The sequence below is a fragment of the Grampus griseus genome, assembly GCF_964374135.1.
Source record: "Grampus griseus genome assembly, chromosome: 12".
Taxonomy (NCBI): domain Eukaryota; kingdom Metazoa; phylum Chordata; class Mammalia; order Artiodactyla; family Delphinidae; genus Grampus; species Grampus griseus.
This window is the reverse complement of record NC_139006.1, coordinates 1,077,074-1,100,408: the sequence shown is the minus strand read 5'-3', so window position 1 is coordinate 1,100,408 and position 23,335 is coordinate 1,077,074. Positions and strand designations below refer to the sequence as shown.

General features: G+C 46.2%; 1 protein-coding gene across 2 annotated transcripts in view; it reads left to right on the top strand.

Annotated features, from left to right (window-relative positions):
* The window catches only part of SFSWAP (splicing factor SWAP), an 82,505-nt gene that overhangs the window by 42,557 nt on the left and 16,613 nt on the right, over positions 1-23,335 (top strand). For both annotated transcript variants that reach the window (XM_082668207.1, XM_082668208.1), the window contains 3 exons: positions 2,554-2,784; positions 3,907-4,097; positions 21,416-21,681. In XM_082668207.1, coding sequence (XP_082524333.1) covers positions 2,554-2,784; positions 3,907-4,097; positions 21,416-21,681 — 688 coding nt within the window. The remainder of the gene's footprint in view (positions 1-2,553; positions 2,785-3,906; positions 4,098-21,415; positions 21,682-23,335) is intronic.

The following is a 23,335-nucleotide window of genomic DNA, read 5'->3' as shown; positions in this document are numbered from 1 at the left end:
CAAGAAAGCCAGGCATGAGAAAAGGATGACGGCTCCAGGCAGAAGACAGGGCGGGGCTGGAGCGCAGTGCAGGAGCGGGGAGTGGGAGAGGGGCCCCTCCACAGCTGCTGCTCATCCTTAACACAACAGGAAACCGCTGAAGGCTGTAGGAAGTGCTTTTCACGTGTTGTGAGGTGACTTGCAAATAAGGTTCCAGGTAGAAGCAGTAGTTGTGTAATTGAGTAATTCTCCAAAGAAAGTAGTTCCTCATCCCCTGCTTTCTGGCTGAGCTATGCCGGGAAGCTTACTTGACCTTTTGAGCCTCAGTTTCCTTATCTGTAAATGGGGAGGCCTGATAGTATCTGTCTCCTCCAGGGGTTGCAAATGTTAAGTGAGGTGAGGCGTGGAGACTCTGCACATTAGTCAGTTCTTTTGTTACGTCACTATTTTTTTTAATATAAATTTATTTATTTATTTTGGGGGCTGCGTTGGGTCTTCATTGCTGTGCGCGGGCTTTCTCTAGTTGTGGCGAGCAGGGGCTACTCCTCATTGCAGTGCGCAGGCTTCTTGTTGCGGAGCATGGGCTTTAGGGCTCACGGGCTTCAGTAGTTGTGGCACGTGGGCTCAGTAGTTGCAGCTCGCAGGCTCTAGAGCACAGGCTCAGTAGTTGTGGTGCACGGGCTTAGTTGCTCCGCGGCCTGTGGGACCTTCCCAGACCAGGGCTCGAACCCGTGTCCCCCTGCATTGGCAGGCGGATTCTTAACCACTGCACCACCAGGGAAGTCCCTAAATCACTTTAAAGTATGTATCGAACAGTGGTGCTGTTTGCCACTGTATTCGACATGCATTAAACTGTGTTCCAGAAGTTTTCATTTTAATATAGTTGTTGATTGCATATTTTTTAATTTGGAGGAAGAGATTGGGAGTAATTGTTTTAAAATTATTTTGTGATATAATACTTTAGCCCAAGTTAACTTGAGTAATTTTGGTTAACATTTAACTGAAGTTTTCTTTTCTCTGTTTCTTTGACTCTATTGTTAAAGAGACCATATTACTAGAGGCTATAAACGGTTAATATTATGAAAGTATTTTCTTACGGAGAATGTCAAACAAGTACAGAAGCAGAGCGTGGTGTAATAGTCACACACGCAGCGCTAGCATCCAGCGCCCGCGGCCGGCGCAGGACACAGCTTAGAATTCTCAGTCCAGCCCAGCCCCAGGATGTTCTGAAGCAGACCCCAACATCATGGCATTTTATCCATCAGTGTGATCGCACTTATCTCCAAAAGATAAGGGCCGTTCTTAACATAACCACGGTAAAATAGTTAACATTGACTCTCCCAGCACAGTGTGCTTTCCACCCCGTGCTATATCTTTGTTTGGGGCTTGTTAGGACGGTAGACCTCAGCGCACCACGTACAGTGCAAGTGCATGGCGTTGCATAATCAACACAGAGACTGATTTTGCCCCCTTTTCATTCTGACTTATAAAATATCACTTTGCTAACATTTAACATCTTGGGGTGTGCTGTGTAGCTTGAGAGATTATTGACGAGAGATGATTATATGTCAGAGATTATTTACCAGCTTCAAGTCACACTTGGGTTTGGAACCGTGAAATGCTGAAAGTAGAGAAGCCCGGGGGGCGGGGGCAGCTGGGTGAGCTCACCTCCACAGTTACAGCCACATCAGAACCTGCCTTCGGTAACCTAGATCCACTTCCCTCTCAGAGTCAGCCCGTTTGCACTGCACTTGACATTGCCCTTCGCTGTGGTTTACTTGAGTAGCTTTCATCAGTAATAACGCATGGTTTTTAAAAATAAAGTATCTCATTACAACCAGTTAGGTGTTGTTAGGAGCCATTTGCCGTAGTCTGAGGACGCAGGGACTCAGTGAGTGCTGAGTAGACGGGGGAAGGGGAAGAAGATTGTTTCCTTTGGGGCCTTTGTATTTCTCTTCAATTAAAATTTCCAAATATTCTAGGAGAGAAAAATTGAACCACCTAAATTTTTGTTACACTAGGTTTAAGATTTTCTTAAAGGTGCAGAGAATAGTCTGACATAACGCCTAGCACAAAGTAGGCACCCAGTCAAACGTTTGCTGAATAAAGGAACAGTTTCTGCAGCTTGCTTTTGTAAGAAAAGGTTACCTTCTATGGTTGGGATTTTTTAGAAGTACCTTTTAATAGTGGAGTCCCATCATATGCTTACTTCTGCAAACTCAGCAATGTGCTGAGCCCAGAAAAAAAAGGAAAACACCAACAAAAATTGACCATTTGCCCATAGAGTGACCCCAGCTGGCACTCAGTGTGTGCATCCTGACGTGGCCCGAGATGGAGCCGGTGCTCTGCCTTCCCCTCCATCGGGCTCAGCACGTGTGATGTCCTCTTAAATGCCCTCTGACATCACAGGCACTGCCTGCGGCCCCTAGAACCTCCCTCTGCGTAAGATGTGGCTCCACTCAAGACATTGCTCCACCAGCTGATGCTCATGTGGATGGTGGGGCCCGTGTAGATTTCTGCTCTGTGCTTCCAGTTACTTAAAAATGTATTACCATTTTCACCTTTTCTCAATAGCTTCATTTGCTCCAATAAGCTTTGCAATCAAGGCCAAAGAAAATGATCTACTTCCCCTGGAAAAAAATCGTGTTAAGCTAGATGATGACAGTGATGATGATGAAGAAAGCAAAGAAGGCCAAGAAAGTTCTAGTAGTGCTACAAACACTAACCCGGCAGTTGCCCCACCCTGTGTAGTTGTTGAGGAGAAGCGGCCTCAACTTACCCAGGAGGAGCTAGAAGCAAAGCAAGGTTTGTCAATATGTTTTAAACTTCTTAAAAGAAAAGTGCGTAAATACAAGATTAACCTACTAAGCCAAAACTACGGGACTGCCAGCTGGAGTCTCCAGCCTTCGGAGATCAGAACCACTGCGGAGCCGCGGGCTGCTTTGGCTCAGCTGAGAAGTTCTCTGTGGAGTGAGGAGCGCTGCTGTTCCTTAAGCTCAGATGCAGTGCCCTCGGCGATGTGTTTTCAGAGGGTCAGCTGAGGGTGGCCGAGAAGGCTTTAATGGCAGCCTTGGGGCAAATGCTCAGCCTGTGCGCCCAGCTCGGGGTAATGTTCCGAGCTGGGAGACGCCTCTTTGCGAGGCCATCTCCCTGCAGAACCATCGGACCCTTGAAGGTGCTGGGGCCCAAGCTGGTTTTCAGGCTGTGGCTCGTCTTCAGGGGTCACGGTGTGGCCACCGCTTGCCTCTGACGCATGGCTAGCAGTGTTTGTGGGGAACGTCTTGTCGTGTTCTGTCCCTCCTCCAAAATAAGTTCTGTTCTGCTCTCACTAAAGTAGTGAATTAACAGTTGCGTTTGCAGTATTTATCTATTCTAACTGGTTTTGTGAATGAGTTTTTCTTTGTATACACAAACAGATCACGCAACATTGATGGAAGGCAATTCTTTAACCATAGGATGCCCTGCTCTTGGGAACTAGCGTTGTGCTGCCCCCCCGAGCACGCTTGTGTTCATGCGTGTGTGCCTAAATCTGCGTTTATTGCGTGTGGACGGAACAGTGTGTCAGGTCATGTGGAATAAAACGCTTTCCACGGTGTTCCTTGCCTGGTAATTTGGGCACATGTTTATGAGAACCATTCCGAGGTTTTCATCATTTCAGGTTTCACTGCCGTGGAATCCCAACAACTTTCTGACTTTGATTTTGAATGTAAACGGTGAGAAGTACCAATAGTAAAAGCATTGTAAACTAATGCTCTGCGAATTGTTTGCCTGATTTGTTGGCCTTTCCTGAAACCTGTATCATATTCACGTTTTAAAATAACTGCATTATATTTCATGACCCTTTTACTGCCCATGGAAATTAAGATAGCAATATATTTATACAGTACTGCTTGCTCTAAACATCTTTTTTTCTGTTTATTCCTTAAGCAAAGCAAAAGTTGGAGGACCGACTGGCAGCTGCTGCCAGGGAAAAGCTTGCCCAGGCGTCTAAGGAATCAAAGGAGAAGCAGCTTCAAGCGGAACGTAAAAGGAAGGCAGCTTTATTTTTACAAACCTTAAAAAATCCTCTGCCAGAAGCAGAAGTCGGGAAAGTGGAAGAAAATCCTTTCAGCGTCGAGGTGAGTTAAACAAGAGTCCACGTCTGTGTTCTGGGCAAAGCGTGGTTGGTAAAAGCACCTGAGCGTGGGTTCCTCCGGCCACTCAGCGCTCGAGCCTGCGTGAAGGCTGTGAGCAGACCCCGCCCTTCTGCCACGTGGGATCGCGTGCTTTTCCGGGCAGACCTCGGAGATACCGTGGTTTCAGTTCCAGACCATAGCAGCGAAGCAAATCACGTGCACTTCTTGGTTTCCCAGTGTGTATAAGAGTTATGTTTACATTATACTGTAGTCTATTAAGTGTGCAATAGCATTATGTCTGAAAAATATATACATACCTCAATTTAAAAACCCTTTATTGCTAAGAAATGCCAACCATCATCTGAGCCTTCAGCGAGTGGTAATCTTTTTGCAATAGTAACATCACTGATCACAGATCTAATAATGAAAAAGTTTGAAACATTACGAGAATTACCAACATGTGACACAGAGACATGAAATAAGCAAGTGCTCTTGGGAAGGTGGCCCTGATAGACTTGATCGACGCAGAGTTGCCACAAACCTTCAATTTGTAAAAAAACAAACAACAACAACAAAAAGAAACGCGGTATCTGTGAAGTACAATAAAATGAGGTCTGTCTGTACTGTATAGCTGAGGTCAGTAAGAACCTGATGAAAACTCCCTGAGTGCACATGCACACCAAATACTGGGTGCAGTGTCACAGACACGGACCTTTGGGCCCAGGCTGGGAGCCTGTGCTTCGTGGTGAGCCTCCCAGGAGCTGCAGGACAGCTTCGGCTGTGAGGGCCGCCTCGGGCCTGGACAGACTCACCAGAGCAGTGAGGCTCCTGCCACAGCAGTGGCCCTTGAGCTCACACTGACGGCCAAGAACCTTACTCAGGGGTCTGTGTTAATAGCAGCACTTTAATTAAAAAGAAAAGTAAGCTACGGTTACCGTCGTCTTCTCTTAAAGGGGTCAGATGCCCACAACTCTTTCCTAAGCTGTAGAACCACAGCTTAGTCCCCGGCCCATTTCCTCCCTTCACATGGCAGTGGGGCGTGGGGCGTTGGGCTGCTCAGAACACGGCCTGCCCCGCTTCTCCAGGGGTCCCCAAACGTCTTTCGCAGCTGCCTTTTTCCTGTAACGTAGAACGGGCGCTGCGCGTTTTTTACTTTAATTATGTTGACATTTCTGAGCGTCTAAGGCCGTTACTAAAAACTGATTTTTGCTGCATGTAGCCACTGGTTTATTTGTTTCTCCATGGAAAGCAGCATTCTAAGTTCAGATTTTCAGCATTCTGTTGAAGGTCGAATCAGCTTTCTCACCTCAGGAGTCAGTCTGAAATTCAAATCTGGCAGGAGACCTCAAAAATGGTAGCTGGATCAGGCTGGGGAGCACGAATGCCAGCTTCCGTGAGAGCCTGTGGACTGTGGGCTGCGCCCTGGCAGGCTGGGCGCGCTTGCCATCCTCCTGGGCCCCCGGCCACCTGCTGGAGCACCGGCCTGGCCGCCTCTGTGCTTCCCTGTGCTGCTTCTGGAGGCGGCCGCCTGGGGAGGCCAAAGGCAGGCGGGCCCAGAAAAGCACCTGCAGTCATACCCTGGCTTTGGGAGCACCTCTGCGCCAGGGCAGTGATGAAAACATGCAGCCGCTATAACCGCCGCAGATAGAAAAGGGGGGAGAGGCAGAGTACAGAACAGCTCCACGTTTATGGCTGCAGCTGTAAAAACGCGCATATAGTGTGGGCGGGCAGGGAACTTAAGAAGGTGAGGGAGCTGCCACATGGGAGGGGTGTGAGTGGACTACTTTAATTTCCTTTATTGTTTTGATGTCATTTGCGCAGGGAATATAGGGCTTAATTAAAAGGTATCTGCATACATAGATACTGTAACCCATTATGTTACATGGTTGCATCTATATTTTCTAATAAAACTGTGGGCTTTTTGTTTGTTTTGGGTTTTTTTAATATCTATATTGGAGTATAATTGCTTTACAATGCTGTGTTAGTTTCTGCTGTATAACAAAGTGAATCAGCTATACATATATCCCCATATCTCCTCCCTCTTGCGTCTCCCTCCCACCCTCCCTATCCCACCCCTCTAGGTGGTCACAAAGCACCGAGCTGATCTCCCTGTGCTATGCAGCTGCTTCCCACTAGCTATCTATTTTACGTTTGGTAGTGTATATATGTCCATGCCACTCTCTCACTTCATCCTTGCTTATACCCTTCCCCCTCCCCGTGTCCTCAAGTCCATTCTCTACATCTGCGTCTTTATTCCTGTCCTGCCCCTAGGTTCTTCAGAACCCTTTTTTTTTTTTTAGATTCCATATATATGTGTTAGCATACGGTATTTCTTTTTCTCTTTGTGACTTACTTCATTCTGTATGACAGACTAGGTCCATCCACCTCACTACAAATAACTCAGTTTGGTTTCTTTTTATGGCTGAGTAATATTCCATTGTATATATGTACCACATCTTCTTTATCCGTTTGTCTGTTGGTGGGCATTTAGGTTGTTTCCATGTCCTGGCTTTTGTAAATAGTGCTGCAGTGAACATTGGGGTGCATGACTCTTTTTGAATTATGGTTTTCTCAGGGTTTATGCCCAGGAGTGGGATTGCTGGGTCGTATGGTAGTTCTATTTTTAGTTTTTTAAGGAACCTCCATACTGTTCTCCATAGTGGCTGTATCAGTTTACATTCCCCCCAACAGTATAAGCGGGTTCCCTTTTCTCCATACCCTCTCCAGCATTTATTGTCTGTAGATTTTTTGATGATGGCCATTCTGACTGGTGTGAGGTGACACCTCATTGTAGTTTTGATTTGCATTTCTCTGATAATTAGTGATGTTGAGCATCCTTTCATGTGTTTGTTGGCAGTCTGTATATCTTCTTCGGAGAAATGTCTATGTAGGTCTTCTGCCCATTTTTGGATTGGGTTGTTTGTTTTTTGGATATTGAGCTGCATGAGCTGCTTGTATATTTTGGAGATTAATCCTTTGTCAGTTGCTTCGTTTGCAAATATTTTCTCCCATTCTGAGGGTTGTCTTTTCATCTTTTTTATGGTTTCCTTTGCTGTGCAAAAAGCTTTTAAGTTTCATTAGGTCCCATTTGTTTATTTTTGGTTTTATTTCCGTTACTCTAGGAGGTGTTGTCAAAAAGGATCTTACTGTGATGTATGTCATAGAGTGTTCTGCCTATGTTTTCCTCTAAGAGTTTTATAGTGTCTGGCATTACATTTGGGTCTTTAATCCATTTTGAGTTTATTTTTGTGTATGGTGTCAGGAAGTGTTCTAATTTCATTCTTTTACATGTAGCTGTCCAGTTTTCCCAGCACCACTTACTGAAGAGGCTGTCTCTTCTCCACTGTATATTCTTGCCTCCTTTATCAAAGATAAGGTGACCATATGTGTGTGGGTTTATCTCTGGGCTTTCTATCCTGTTCCATTGATCTATATTTCTGTGTTTGTGCCAGTACCATACTGTCTTGATTACTGTAGCTTTGTAGTACAGTCTGAAGTCAAGTAGCCTGATTCCTCCAGCTCCGTTTTTCTTTCTCAAGATTGCTTTGGCTATTCGGAGTCTTTTGTGTTTCCATACAAATTGTGAAAGTTTTTGTTCTAGTTCTGTGAAAAATGCCATTGGTAGTTTGATAGGGATTGCATTGAATCTGTAGATTGCTTTGGGTAGTAGAGTCATTTTCACAATGTTGATTCTTCCAATCCAAGAACATGGTATATCTCTCCATCTATTTGTATCATCTTTAATTTCTTTCATCAGTGTCTTATGATTTTCTGCATACAGGTCTTTTGTCTCCTTAGGTAGGTTTATTCCTAGATATTTTATTCTTTTTGTTGCAATGGTAAATAGGAGTGTTTTCTTGATTTCACTTTCAGGTTTTTCATCATTAGTGTATAGGAATGCCAGAGATTTCTATGCATTAATTTTGTATCCTGCTACTTTACCACATTCATTGATTAGCTCTAGTAGTTTTCTGGTAGCATCTTTAGGATTCTCTGTGTATAGTATCATGTCATCTGCAAACAGTGACAGCTTTACTTCTTCTTTTCCGATTTGGATTCCTTTTATTTCCTTTTCTTCCCTGATTGCTGTGGCTAGAACTTCCAAAACTCTGTTGAATAAGAGTGGTGAGAGTGGGCAACCTTGTCTTGTTCCTGATCTTAGTGGAAATGCTTTCAGTTTTTCATCATTGAGGACGATGTTGGCTGTGGGTTTGTCATATATGGCCTTTATTATGTTGAAGAAAGTTCCCTCTCTGCCTACTTTCTGGAGAGTTTTTATCATAAATGGGTGTTGAATTTTGTCAAAAGCTTTCTCTGCATCTATTGCGATGACCATGTGGTTTTTCTCCTTCAGTTTGTTAATATGGTGTATCACATTGATTGATTTGCGTATATTGAAGAATCGTTGCATTCCTGGGATAAACCCCACCTGATCATGGTGTATGATCCTCTTAATGTGCTGTTGGATTCTGTTTGCTAGTATTTTGTTGAGGATTTTTGCATCTATGTTCATCAGTGATATTGGCCTGTAGTTTTCTTTCTCTGTGACATCCTTGTCTGGTTTTGGTATCAGGGTGATGGTGGCCTTGTATAATGAGTTTGGGAGTGTTTCTCCCTCTGCTATATTTTGGAAGAGTTTGAGAAGGGTTGGTGTTAGCTCTTCTCTAAATATTTGATAGAATTCGCCTGTGAAGCCATCTGGTCCTGGGCTTTTGTTTGTTGGAAGATTTTTTATCACAGTTTCAATTTCAGTGCTTATGATTGGTCTGTTCCTATTTTCTATTTCTTCCTGATTCAGTCTTGCCAGGTTGTGCGTTGCTAAGAATTTGTCCATTTCTTCCAGGTTGTCCATTTTATTGGCATAGAGTTCCTTGTAGTAATCTCTCATGATCTTTTCTATTTCTGCAGTGTCAGTTGTTACTTCTTCTTTTTCATTTCTAATTCTATTGATTTGAGTCTTCTCTCTTTTTTTCTTGATGAGTCTGGCAAATGGTTTATCAATTTTGTTTATCTTCTCAAAGAACCAGCTTTTAGTTTTATTGATCTTTACTATCGTTTCCTTCGTTTCTTTTTCATTTATTTCTGATCTGATCTTTATGATTTCTTTCCTTCTGCTAACTTTGGGGTTTTTTGGTTCTTCTTTCTCTAATTGCTTTAGGTGCAAGGTTAGGTTGTTTATTCGAGATGTTTCCTGTTTCTTAAGGTAGGATTGTATTGCTATAAACTTCCCTCTTAGAACTGCTTTTGCTGCATCCCATACGTTTTGGGTCGTCGTGTCTCCATTGTCATTTGTTTCTAGGTATTTTTTAATTTCCTCTTTGATTTCTTCAGGGATCACTTCGTTATTAAGTAGTGTATTGTTTAGCCTCCATGTGTTTGTATTTTTTACAGATCTTTTCCTGTAATTGATATCTAGTCTCATAGCATTGTGGTTGGAAAAGATACTCGATACAATTTCAATTTTCTTAAATTTACCAAGGCTTGATTTGTGACCCAAGATATGATCTATCCTGGAGAATGTTCCATGAGCACTTGAGAAAAATGTATTCTGTTGTTTTTGGATGGAGTGTCCTATAAATATCAATTAAGTCCATCTTGTTTAATGTGTCATTTAAAGCTTGTGTTTCCTTATTTATTTCCATTTTGGATGATCTGTCCATTGGTGAAAGTGGGGTGTTAAAGTCCCCTACTATGAATGTGTTACTGTTGATTTCCCCTTTTATGGCTGTTAATATTTGCCTTATGTATTGAGGTGCTCCTATGTTGGGTGCATAAATATTTACAATTGTTATATCTTCTTGGATTGATCCCTTGATCATTATGTAGTGTCCTTCTTTGTCTCTTGTAATATTCTTTATTTTAAAGTCTATTTTGTCTGATATGAGAATTGCTACTCCAGCTTTCTTTTGGTTTCCATTTGCATGGAATATCTTTTTCTGTCCCCTCGCTTTCAGTCTGTATGTGTCTCTAGGTCTGAAGTGGGTCTCTTGTAGACAGCATATATATGGGTCTTGTTTTTGTATCCATTCAGCCAGTCTGTGTCTTTTGGTGGGAGTATTTAATCCATTTACATTTAAGGTAATTATCAATATGTATGTTCCTATTCCCATTTTCTTAATTGTTTTGGGTTTGTTATTGTAGGTCTTTTCCTTCTCTTGTGTTTCTTGCCTGGAGAAGGTCCTTCAGCATTTGTTGTAAAGCTGGTTTGGTGGTGCTGAACTCGCTCAGCTTTTGCTTGTCTGTAAAGGTTTTAATTTCTCCATCAAATCTGAATGAGATCCTTGCTGGGTAGAGTAATCTTGCTTGTAGGTTTTTTTCCTTCATCACTTTACATATGTCCTGCCAGTCCCTTCTGGCTTGCACAGTTTCTGCTGAAAGATCAGCTGTTAACCTTATGGGGATTCCCTTGTGTGTTATTTGTTGTTTTTCCCTTGCTGCTTTTAATATGTTTTCTTTGTATTTAATTTTTGACAGTTTGATTAATACGTGTCTTGGTGTGTTTCTCCTTGGATTTACCCTGTATGGGACTCTCTGTGTTTCCTGACTTGGTTAACTATTTCCTTTCCCATATTAGGGAAGTTTTCAACTGTAATCTCTTCAAATATTTTCTCTTCTTCTTCTGGGACCCCTATAATTCGAATGTTGGTGCATTTAATGTTGTCCCAGAGGTCTCTGAGACTGTCCTCAATTCTTTTCATTCTTTTTTCTTTATTCTGCTCTGCAGTAGTTATTTCCACTATTTTATCTTCCCGGTCATTTATCCGTTCTTCTGCCTTAGTTATTCTGCTATTGATCCCTTCTAGAGTATTTTTAATTTCATTTATTGTGTTGTTCATCATTGCTTGTTTCATCTTTAGTTCTTCTAGGTCCTTGTTACAGTTTCTTGCGTTTTCTCTATTCTATTTCCAAGATTTTGGATCATCTTTACTATCATTATTCTGAATTCTTTTTCAGGTAGACTGCCTATTTCCTCTTCATTTGTTAGGTCTGGTGGGTTTTTATCTTGCTTCTCCATCTGCTGTGTGTTTCTCTGTCTTCCCATTTTGCTTAACTTACTGTGTTTGGGGTCTCCTTTTTGCAGGCTGCAGGTTCGTAGTTCCCATTGTTTTTGGTGTCTGTCCCCAGTGGCTAAAGTTGGTTCAGTGGGTTGTGTAGGCTTCCTGGTGGAGGGGACTGGTGCCTGTGTTCTGGTGGATGAGGCTGAATCTTGTCTTTCTGGTGGGCAGGTCCACGTCTGGTGGTGTGTTTTGGGGTGTCTGTGGACTTATTATGATTTTAGGCAGCCTCTCTGCTAATGGGTGGGGTTGTGTTCCTGTCTTGCTAGTTGTTTTGCATAGGGTGTCCAGCACTGTAGTTGCTGGTTGTTGAGTGAAGCTGGGTGTTGGTGTTGAGATGGAGATCTCTGGGAGATTTTCGCCATTTGATATTACGTGGAGCTGGGAGGTCTCTTGTGGACCAGTGTCCTGAAGTTGGCTCTGCCACCTCAGAGGCACAGCACTGACTCCTGGCTGCAGCACCAAGAGCCTTTCATCCACACGCTCAGAATAAAAGGGAGAAAAAGGAGGGAGGGAGGGAGGGAAGAAAAAAGAAAAGAAAATAAAGTAAGATAAAATAAAATAAAGTTATTAAAATAAAAAATATTAAGAAAAAAAATTTTTTAAGTAAAAATAAATGGACAGAACCCTAGGACAAATGGTGAAAGCAAAGCTATACAGACAAAATCTCACACAGAAGCATACACATACACACTCACAAAAAGAGGAAAAGGGGAAAAAATCATAAATCTTGCTCTCAAAGTCCACCTCCTGAATTTGGGATGATTCGTTGTCTATTCAGGTATTCCACAGATGCAGGGTACATCAGGTTGCTTGTGGAGCTTTAATCCGCTGCTCCTGCGGCTGCTGGGAGAGATTTCCCTCCCTTTCTCTTCTTTGTTCGCACAGCTGGGGGGGCTCAGCTTTGGATTTGGCCCCGCCTCTGCGCGTAGGTCGCAGGAGGGCGTGTGTTCTTCACTCACATAGGACGGGGTTAAAGGAGCCGCTGAGAGTAAGGATATGTACTTGGAATACTGCAATATGCTTTTAAAAAGGAGGACATCGCCTTTAATCCTGACTCATTTTTAAATATAATTATCTTGATGCTTTTACTTTGGTCTGCACATTCATCTATACATACTTTAGTTGAAAGGTTTAGAGATGTTTTCAGGTGCTAGAAAATAAATAAAAGTTTTATTTTTTATTAATCACTCAAATGGTGGTAGAATTTGCTAGGATATTATTTTAAAATAATATAAAAAAAAAAACGGAGCCGCTGATTTGGGGGCTCCGGCTCACTCAGGCCGGGGGGAGAGGGAGGGGCACGATGCGGGGTGAGCCTGCGGCGGCAGAGGCCAGCGTGACATTGCACCAGCCCGAGGCGCGCCGTGCGTTCTCCCGGGGAAGTTGTCCCTGGATCCCGGGACCCTGGCAGTGGCGGGCTGCACAGGCTCCCCGGAAGGGTTTGTGGATAGTGACCTGTGCTTGCACACAGGCTTCTTGGTGGCGGCAGCAGCAGCCTTAGCATCTCCCGCCCATCTCTGGGGTCCGCGCTGATAGCCACGGCTCGCGCCTATCTCTGGAGCTCCTTTAAGCAGCGCTCTTAATCCCCTCTCCTCGCGCACCAGGAAACAAAAGAGGCAAGAAAAAGTCTCTTGCCTCTTCGGCAGGTCCAGACTTTTCCCCAACTCCCTCCCGGCCAGCCGTGGTGCACTAACCCCCTGCAGGCTGTGTTCACGCCGCCAACCCCAGTCCTCTCCCTGCACTCCGACCGACTGAAGCCCGAGCCTCAGCTCCCAGCCCCACCAGCCCCGGGGGGTGAGCAGATAAGCCTCTCCTCAGCTCCCAGCCCCACCAGCCCCGGGGGGTGAGCAGATAAGCCTCTCGGGCTGGTGAGTGCTGGTGAGTGCCGGTCGGCACCGATCCTCTGTGCGGGAATCTCCCCGCTTTGCCTTCCGCACCCCTGTTGCTCTCCTCCACGTTTTCGAAGCTTTCCCCCTCCGCCATCCGCAGTGTCCGCCCTGCTCCTCCCTGCACCTCCGTGGTGCCGGTCCGGTACCTATTCTTTTGTCTCTGTTTATTCTTTTTTCTTTTGCCCTACCCAGGTACGTGGGGAGTTTCTTGCCTTTTGGGAGGTCTGAGGTCTTCTGCCAGCGTTCAGTAGGTGTTCTGTAGGAGTTGTTCCACGTGTAGATGTATTTCTGGTGTATCTGTGGGGACAAAGGTGATCTCCGTGTCTTACTCTTCCGCCATCTTCCCCGCCGTCTCCGAAGTATCCGTTTTTAATTCATTTTTTATTGCGTAAAATATACATGCAGTTTATCACTTTAACGCTTTCTAAGCATATAGTTCAGGGGCATTAAGCACATTCACGCTGTTGTGCAGCCACCCCCGCCACCCATCTCCAGAACCTCTCCGTCTTCCCAAACTGAAGCTGTCCGCATTAAACCCCAGCTCCCCTCTCCCCTCTCCAGGCCCCGGCACCCGTCATCCTCTGTAGTTAGGAATAGATTTTGAATATTACAATAATAGGACTGTGCCCTGTCCATTATTCTGGTATCTCGATTCTTTTCACTTCTGCTAGGGATCTTTCCATATCAATGCCAGAGTAGTGCCTCGTGTGGTAACTGTTTACAGGATGAGTGACCGTCAGTCCTTGCATACATCAGTCCTGAAATCAAGCACCGCCTGCCTGTGCCGTACTTGGTTCACCCCTCCCTGCTGGTGGAAACGCGAGCCGCTCCTGGGGTTTTACTGTTACAGTAGTGCTGCTTTAAGCCTTCTGTGCTCACTGAGGGGAGTATATCCACGGCATAAATCCCTGACCGTGGAATTGATTTTTAAACTTCAGATTTAAAATTTTTTTAATTTATTTTATTGCTAAATTAGTGCCTAGAACGATTATAGCAGTTTTGGGGGGGTTTGTTTTCATATTGTTTTTCTCTGTGGTGTGTGAATGTAACTGTCTTCACGCCCTGCCGTCGCTGGCTGTCATCCATCTTAATTCTGTGAGTCTGATAGATAGGAAAAGATGGTATCTGTTTGGTTTAACCTACATATTTTAATTATAGGTGTTAACTGAGTAACTTTTCACGGGTTTTGTGGCCTTTTTATTCCCCTGCTGTGAACCCCTTCCATAGCCTTTACTTTTCTCCTGGCTGGCTGGCTTTTCTCTCCTGTTTTGTGTTAGCTCTGTATCACCAGAGTTACCAACAGTTTCCTTTTTGTCTTTTAATCTGCCCCACTGGGAATTTATTTCATTCTGGGGAGCATATAGCTAGACACAACACAACCCACTAAATCACACATCTTTTTGCACTAGTTCAAGGGCCCCTTTATTATACACTCAATCCCAGCTGTACATGCTCTGTTAGTGCATGGTTGTCTGTTCGGTTCCATCGATCTCTTAGGAGAGGTGATTTTTACATACTCAGGTATAACTTTTAATGATGCCTTGGAGTGTGTTTATTGATGTGGACAGATACTAGTATGTTAAATTTTTAAGCAGTATATAAAATATTTAAAACACTATTCATAAGTAGTACTTAGAAATCTGTGTATATACCATCTCATTTCTGGTGTGTGTTTGTTTGTGCTCTTAATTCAAAACAAAGAGAAATCAGAAGTCTTGAATTGAATCATGCCGTCATTTACGTGGTAACAACAGACTTCAAGACATTGTTTAGATAACAGTAATTTTTTCAAGTTAATGATCCTGCCAAGTTTACAGGTCCAACAAGAGTTTGAAAAGGAAAGGGGAACAAAAATCAACCCATGTTTGTTGAGCCTCTGTTATATTCAGGGCGCTTTGGGATGTGAATTAGAAGCCTGTCTCTTATTCCGTGACCAGTCGCATTCGTGTGCTTGGCATCTGCCCATGGACATTTCCACCAGGTCAGCCCTGCGGGGCACAGAGCAGCTCTGAGCAAGAGGGTGAGGGTGCTGGGCCCCCAGGACAGCAGAGGCGGCCCAGGGCAGGGTCCGTAGAGTGCTTGGGGACAGAGCAGGGTCTTGGGGAACCATGGTCATTTGGAGAGGTGACGGGGGCGAGGGCACTCTGGGGCCAAAGACCCACAAGCTGCGCAGGCAGCAGTGATTGGCCCAACCCCGCACTGAATGAAGGGTCTGTGGAGGAAGGGGCAGAACCAGCACGGCCATGGGGACAGGTCTGGGAGAGGCTGAACCGCTGCAGTACGTTTCCACGGAAGAATGTGGATACGGCGGCAACAGCACTCTGAGCGGGCACAGCTGATTAGAGGGCAGGAGAGGGTCATCTGGAAAGAGGCCTCAGCAGTCAGATCTGGGCGACTGCCCTGCCTGCGAGGTCGACTGGGGAGACTCTGGCTCGATGTGCACTGGTAGACATTTGCAAATGCGGTTTTAGAGGATGCGTTTCAAAGTCTGATTTCAAACGTATAATATATCTTGAGTCTTTTATATAATTATCCCATTTAGTGGTTAATGTAGTGTTACTTCAGAAATAAGATTTTATTTTAAAATGTATGTTAGTCTGCTTTTGAGCAATTTATTTTCCCACAGCAGGAAATAATAGTTGCTAGTTTGTGTGCTAATTTGTTGACAAATACTTTATTGTGATCAAAGACTGATCAGTATTGTTTCCCACTGTTACCAAAATAAGGGGCACAAGTTTTTAAATACTCTTTTTTTTTTTATTTACTTATTTTATTTATTTTTGGCTGCGTTGGGTCTTCGTTGCTGCACGCGGGCTTTCTCTAGTTGCGGCGAGCGGGGGCTGCTCTTCATTGTGGTGCGTGGGCTTCTCATTGCGGTGGCTTCTCTTGTTACGGAACACGGGCTCTAGGCACGTGGGATTCAGTAGCTGTGGCCTGTGGGCTCAGTAGTTGTGGCTCAGGGACTCTAGAGTTCAGGCTCAGTAGTTGTGGCGCACCGGCTTAGTTGCTCCGCAGCACGTGGGATCTTCCCGGACCAGGGCTCGAACCCGTGTCCCCTGCATTGGCAGGCGGATTCCTAACCACTGTGCCACCAGGGAAGCCCTTAAATGCTCTTATAAAGGACTAATCTTTCTCATGCTCCTTCCTGATTTTGCCAGTCATGACTCAGACCAGCCTATGTGTTCTCCTACCCCGTGATGATCTGTGCTCTGATCATTTTTGCTGGAGTATTCACATTCCATCCCCAAAAGGCCACTTTGCTTGTTGGACACTGGTTGCCGCACGGCTCTGTTGCTGTGTCCCCGCGGGCATCACAGGCAGCTCCTCACGGGTCACCCTCTGCAGAGCCTCAGCCAGGCGCCTTCAGAAACTAGACAAGGGAGGTGTGGGGCTGCAGGGAGGGTGTTGACTCAGCAGTGACTTGGTCTTGGGGTTTTCGTATAATTTATAGTACAAATTAGCAGGGCCATTGACTCCTTCCGGATGTGCACTGTGCAGTATGGCCACCAGCCACACGTGGCAATTTCAGCTTAACTCAATTAAAATTGAGGATTCAGGTCCTTGATCACACTGGCCACATCTCAAGCGCTCAGTAGCCGCACATGGCTGGTAGCTAACTGCAGTGGGGGGCAGTGCAGAAACAGTACGTTTCCATCACTGCAGCCAGGTCTAGATTACAGAGCTAGCTGGGTATTTAAATCTCTTTTCCAGTCGTTTGAAAGCCTGGATTGCTGCATCAGTCAGGGCCCTGATTACACGTGCTAGAAAACCACCCGACTGCCCCCAAATGACTTAAGCAAGTCCAGTAACTAGTTGGGTTCACTTTCTGAGTTGTGAGGGGGGCGCAGCGTGCTTGGGGCTCACGTATGTCTCGAGGGTTCCTCTGCAGGCTCAGCCTCCTGGGCGGGCTGAGCTCCGCAGCTCTGCTCCCTCCGGCCCCTGTCTCAGTGCCTCACTCCGCAGCCCCGCCCCGCTCAGCCTGGTCTTGAATCTGTTGACCTGGGCCAGACTCGGGTCATGTGTTTCTCCCTCAACGTAGCAAGGTGGCTGGGGAGAGCAGAATGTTCTGGTCTGTCTTCTGCTTCAGCTGCAGATCTTCATCCGGAATTCACGCACTGAGAGGGCAGGAAGGGCCATTGTCCACATCAACGGTGTTCTTGCAAGTAGGGGAGAGGGTGCCGGGCTGCAGAGAGAGCAGGGGGCCACCGCGCTTTCCTGAACAGCCCAAGTGATGTTTTCCTGAAATAGTTCTGTGGCTCATGTCGTTAATATCCACGAACCACCCCTCAGTGTTGTTGAGTCCGTGCCCCCTGCGCCAGCTGTGCACCCAGGAACGCCTTGGGTGTAGTTGAAGAGGCCAGAACACACGCCTGTCCTGACGTGTCCCAGGTGCTGGCCGCTCCCCGAGCCTGGACGTAACAGAAGCCCTGCCTCTGAGCAGCCCTGGAGGCCCGGGCAGGCCAGGCCCTTCGGCTTGTGTTTGGGTAGAGCTCCTGCATCCAGCCGTCCTGTCTGGCAGTGCGGGCGGCCTGCAAGTCTCTTCAGCCTCACCCTGCATGAAGGGCGTGACCCGCGCCTGCTTCCCCCTGGTGCGGTCGGTCACGAGAGCCGCCGCCCTGCGTGGTGGGACGCGTCGTGAGGTTGCTTGATTTCAGAAGTGGAGCCGTGTTGGGGAGAGCGTACATCTCAGGACCCCGAGACGTGCTGGCACAGACAGCCTGCCCCTGGGGTCACCATTGTTGGGGGGCTGCCCCTGGGCGTGTGGGACTGGTTATCCTTTTTTTTTTCTTATTCTCAAGTCTAACTGCCGGGTTTTTTTTTAATATCCTCTTAGTACTTTTAGGCTGAAAAAAACAGTGAGGTCGTCACAATGTATCATCTTAATTCAGCCCAGCAAAGGCCCCCCACCTCAGTTGCTGATTTTCACTTTAATGGTGAAGGGTAATCAATCATTTTATTGGAATAAATAGACCCCATGACCTAATTACGAGTTATATTTTGAATATATTGATTCACTTATTCCCTCGCTTCAAAATGAAGTACTAAACTATAACCACAGTGGTGAAATAAGTATTCCTAATGACGGGCGTTAGGTAGGATAAAGGCAAAAGAAGCAGTAATAAAGTTCAGAGGTACAAATTATCAGGTTGGCAATAATGTATAAATAGGAATTCATCTAATAAGCTGCCACTCACCCTCTCCTGTTGTCCTGGACTGGCCGCCTGCAGTGTGCCTCGTCCACCTGGTTCTTATTCTTTGCAGACGTCCATCATGGGGGGCGTGTTTTCCCATCTCTCCCCCGTTTACTGCAGCACTAATCATCACTAATTAGTACCGTGGTTCTGTCCTCATGTGCAGGAAGGGAGAACCCTGAGGGAGAAAGACAGCCATTCTGTGTTTCTCCTCACTCAACAAACCACTTAGATAAGGGATGGAAACCATGTCTCAGTTCTCCTAAAATAGACTCTCTCTGCTTCTCCGGGGAAAATCTCTGCAGCAGCCCTGACTGCCCTGTGGCTCCTGGGGCCGTGACCACTAACTCGCCGTTGCTGGAGGCCTCGTGCATCCGGTGTGGAAGTGCTCACTGGCGCCTCTTACCCCTACTTCCGTCTCCTTGTTCGTGCAATGTATATATTCCTAATTTAGAGTCCACAGTTACTGGGATTTTTTAAATGCACTAAAAGCTGGTTCTTGCAGCCGAGCGGCAACAGGGTTCTCTACTAGGCACCACGGCTGGCGGCACAGCCAGCACTTCCCTTCCGCCAGCCTTTAAAGTTAGAAAGGCCACTACATTTTATTTATTTTAGTCTTAACATATCATTTTGTATATAAGTTTATGGAGTGCCGGAGTGGGAGTTAGGTGTTCTTAGAAGTAAAGGTTCATTTCTACATGTTAGAATTGTTTAACAACAACCAATTATTTTTAAATGCAACCCAAAAAATATTATTGCACTAAAAGAATTTGAAGTGAGAGAGACCTTTTTGATAGGAAGAACTGTCTCACGATGAACTGGCTTCCCTGGAGACAGTTTAGGCAGAGCCTTAAAAATGAACTGGGCAGCGCTGACACGGAGGAGACGAGCGAAGCCAGCCAGGAGCGGCAGGCGGCCCGTGCGCCCCCCGTCCTGCAGTGGCCCCGGCTACAGAGAGCAAACTGCTTTGGGAACAGAGCGCACTGTTCTACTGTTCTTGAGCGATTCTCGGCCCTGCTGCCTCTCAGCTCACAAGGAAGGGAAGGTGTGAGAGACGGTGTTGTGAGTGTAAACAGTAGGCAGGCAGAGCACTGCCCTCGGGTCGCAGCCCTGACCCGTAACCCAGGGTGGCATCCTCGTCCGGCCGCAGGAGCACCGCCAGGGCAAGAAGCGCAACTTTAGAAGAACCATTTGCACAAAGTGTCGTTTTCCCTCATCCAGTTGGCCTTGTCCAAATGGACCAGCGGAGGAGAGCGGGGAGGCCGGTCCTGCTAGAGCCCAGCACCCGGCAGCAGCCAGCGCCCACGCGGCCCACGAGACGGGGCCGGGCCGCAGCCCCTGCCTGGGGTTGTTTTCCGTAAACCTTACAGCTGAATCCTCAGAGGCACAAAGTGACACATTGCAGATTTCTCGATATATCTCTGCGTGTGGTATTTACTGGCTGTAGTTAAAATTCATGTAAATGAATTGAGGAAATGACCTTTCTCAGGACAAGGGGAAGGGCTGCAGGTGGGTGGCCACAGCTGCAAATGTAAAATACCAGTGGTGGGTTTTTGGAGTTCTGGGTTTGATGGGGTTTTTCATTTTTTCATCTTACAACGTGATGTGGACAAATGTTAACGTCAATAAAAATAGGATGTCACCACATCATTCTTTCAAGCTGGTTTGTACTGACTCACTGCTGGGATGGACCATAGTGAGCCAGGAGTGCACCCTTCTGATGGCCATGCAGGCAGCTTATCATTCCTGTCATCGTAGAGTGCGATGTGGTCCTCAGGTGTGCGTCTCCAGCACTTTACAGTAAAGTCCCAGCGATGGGCGTGCTCCGGATGCCACAGCGCTGAGGGTGGTGGCTTCTTGATGTGTGTGCTGGTGTCCCACCGTGAGAGTTTAGCAGGCAGCGTCCTGAAGGCCTGTGCACTCTTCTGTGTGTCTGTCATGCTTGGGTAAAGAGTTTCTGAGGATGACTGATAACTTACTAAGTGCGGTACCGTGGTGTGGTGCGTTCACATGTGTGGAGCACGGCTGACTTGCACTGATGGGATTATCTTGTTTGTGATTCCCATTAGTGGCTTTATTTTTTTCTTTCAGTTTTACTGAGATATGGTTGTGTCAATGGAAAAAAAGTGCACAACATGAGAGTTGTGAGTTAAGTTTTATTTGGGGCAACATGAGGATGATAGCCCAGGAGACAGCCTCTCAGGAGCGCCGAGGAACTGCTCCGCAGAGGTTGGGGGCCGGGGGTCAGTAGATAAGTGACTCTGGTCAGGGGCTGCGTGCAGTCGAGCACACATCTTGGCAGAAGGTGGCTGCTCGTCACGAGGAGCAGATGTCACCATTAATGATGTTAGTGCTTTTCTAGGCATGAGGAGCTGCAAGAAATTAGGCCCATAAAGTCTTCTGAAACTCTATCTGAAGGCCTGTTCTGCCAGGTTTTCCCAGAGCACCGAGGGCCTCCTTCCTGATCTCCACCCAGAGCTCCTTTCAGGGGATGTCAGAGGTCAGCAACGGCAGTGGCCAGTGTCTTCATCCTTGTAGAGCAGATGGCGAGTGACAGTTTTCTGGTTAGCAGTTGACACACAGCATTGTGTGTTCAAGGTACACAGCATGATCTCACTTACATATAGAACAAAATAACTACCACAGTAAGTTAGTAGGAGTTAGGAGTTAACATCCATCCCCTCACACAGGTACAAAGAAAGAAGGAGAGAAATGTATTTTCCTTGTGACAAAGAGTTTTTTAAAAATCAAAGAGGAACCTCTTTTGGTTCAGGCAGAGCAGAGGTTCATCAAAACGCGATACTAGAGGAATCTCCTTTTCGGTGGAAGGTCACAATTATTTACGAAAGAGCAAGCGGGGCTCTTTTCCTAACACAGTGCCCTTCGTGCCGCGTTCCTTTCGTCAAATCCAGCTGCTGCAGCGCAGCAGGCTTTGGGGGGAACCCTGCACGGGAAGGCTCGGCCGGGAGAGGTGGGCATTCAGCTCTTGACTTCGAAGGAGCCGTCCTTCTCCCTAAGATGCCAGGGCAGGGTTTTTAGCACCACAGAGGGAGGCGTGGTCCGCTCTAGGAGGTGTTGGTTTGTTACTGGTGAGAGGGCCCCAAAGTCGGAAGCTTATAAACATACATTTTTAAATGTCGCATTTTCCCTGTTAACATCCAGACGTTTGCTTCTGTTCCCAGGAAGCCAGTACTGTGTCCTGCCCTCTACTGGCCGGAGGCAGACCGCTGCCCACTTTAGACATTAAGCCTCCGGAAGGGCGCTCAAGCAAAAGCAAAGACCCGCCGAGAGAAGAAGAGAGAGAGAGGAAAAAGAAAAAGCACAAAAAACGGTCTCGAACAAGATCACGCTCTCCCAAGTACCATTCGTCATCCAAGTCCAGGTCTAGATCCCACTCGAAAGCAAAGCATTGTCTTCCCAGTGCCTATCGGACAGCACGGCGCTCGAGGTGGGTGTGCAGGGCGCCCTCGCGGCCGTGCATCTGGTGTGGGTGCAGACCCCCGCACCTGCTCACCGGCAGAGCTGGGTGGGGCCTCCCTAGACCAGCTCCCCGTAAGCACAGACCCACACACCTGCGTGTGTTGATGAGAGATGCGCCCTGCCAACCCAAATAAGGTCTTTTCAAAATATTTTTTTAACCTGACTTCCTAAGGTTCATCAGCTACTGCCAGGTTTTTTAAAAATAGAGGTATTTACATTTTAACAGGCCTTAGAAGCAAGCCTAGCATATCGGCTGAAATGTGTGGAAGATCCACAGGCTGGGGGTCTTTTGCTTGGTGTGAGCAAGAGGCTTTCCCAGGCCAGCTCCTTGTGAACGTGCAGGTGGCCAAGCAGGAGGATTTGTACTTCGGCTGTGTTCAGCTTCCCTGGCACAGCACCTACAAGCGCACATAAAGGAGGGAGCACAGCGGCACACATCTGTTTTCTCGATTAATTTGCTTCCAAACCTCTCACCCACAGTCACTGTTCAACCCAAAACCACCTTTACAAGGAGCCAGCTTTTGAGGAAGCAGCTTAACATTTCAGGCAACAGAAGTAATAAACATGAAAACCTGTAAGCATCACAGAATTTGCTGCTTTCTTTTTCTTAAAGCACCTGGCTTGCAGGAGGTTCAGGAAAGCAAATTTTTAATTTTAAAACTTACTTCATGCCTTGTGATTTATTACTGAACGTTGATTGGACTTCTCTCAGTTTCTCTTTAGCACAGCACTTGTACTGATCTAGTTCTTCTTCTCCAGCTGCTGTTAGTTCTTTCCTTTCCGTGGGAAAAATGCAGGTGCCCTATACTTTTTATTTTTTAATGTTTAAAAAACAAGTGTACTTGTATACACATCTGCCTGTCTTAAATATATCTTAGAACAACAGTGCTTTCTCTGTTTTTACCCAGACCAGACCTTAAAGGCTTGACAAGTATTTACACTTGTCTACAGTGAAATTAGAATAAATTTGATCTTTGGCTCTCTGCATTTCTTTTTAATAAATTTATTTATTTATTTTTGGCTGCATTGGTCTTTGTTGCTGCACGCGGGCTTTCTCTAGTTGTGGTGAGCGGGAGCTACTCTTGGTTGAGGTGTGCGGGCTTCTCATTGCTGTGGCTTCTCTTGCTGTGGAGCACGGGCTCTAGGTGCACGGGCTTCAGCAGTTGTGGCGTGCAGGCTTCAGTAGTTGTGACTCGCAGGCTCTAGAGCACAGGCTCAGTAGTTGTGGCGCACGGGCTTAGTTGCTCCGCGGCATGTGGGATCTTCCCGGACCGGGTCTCAAACCCGTGTCCCCTGCGTTGGCAGGTGGATTCTTAACCACTGCGCCACCAGGGAAGTCCCGCTTTCTGTGTTTTTGCTAGTTCTTTAGACGTTCCATCACTTCTCTCTCTCTCTCTCTCTCTCTCTCTCTCCCCCCCCTCACACACACACACACACACACAGACACACACACACACACACAAACACACAGAGCTTGTTGTTGTTTAACTAAATGAACAACTTTGCTGACATATTTTCAGTTTTTGAAAGTCCCCAGAAACTTGTATGTATATATCAAAACTTTTTAAAGTTTCTTATTTGAAAAAATTTCTTACAACATTATATAGTGGAAATAAATAAAT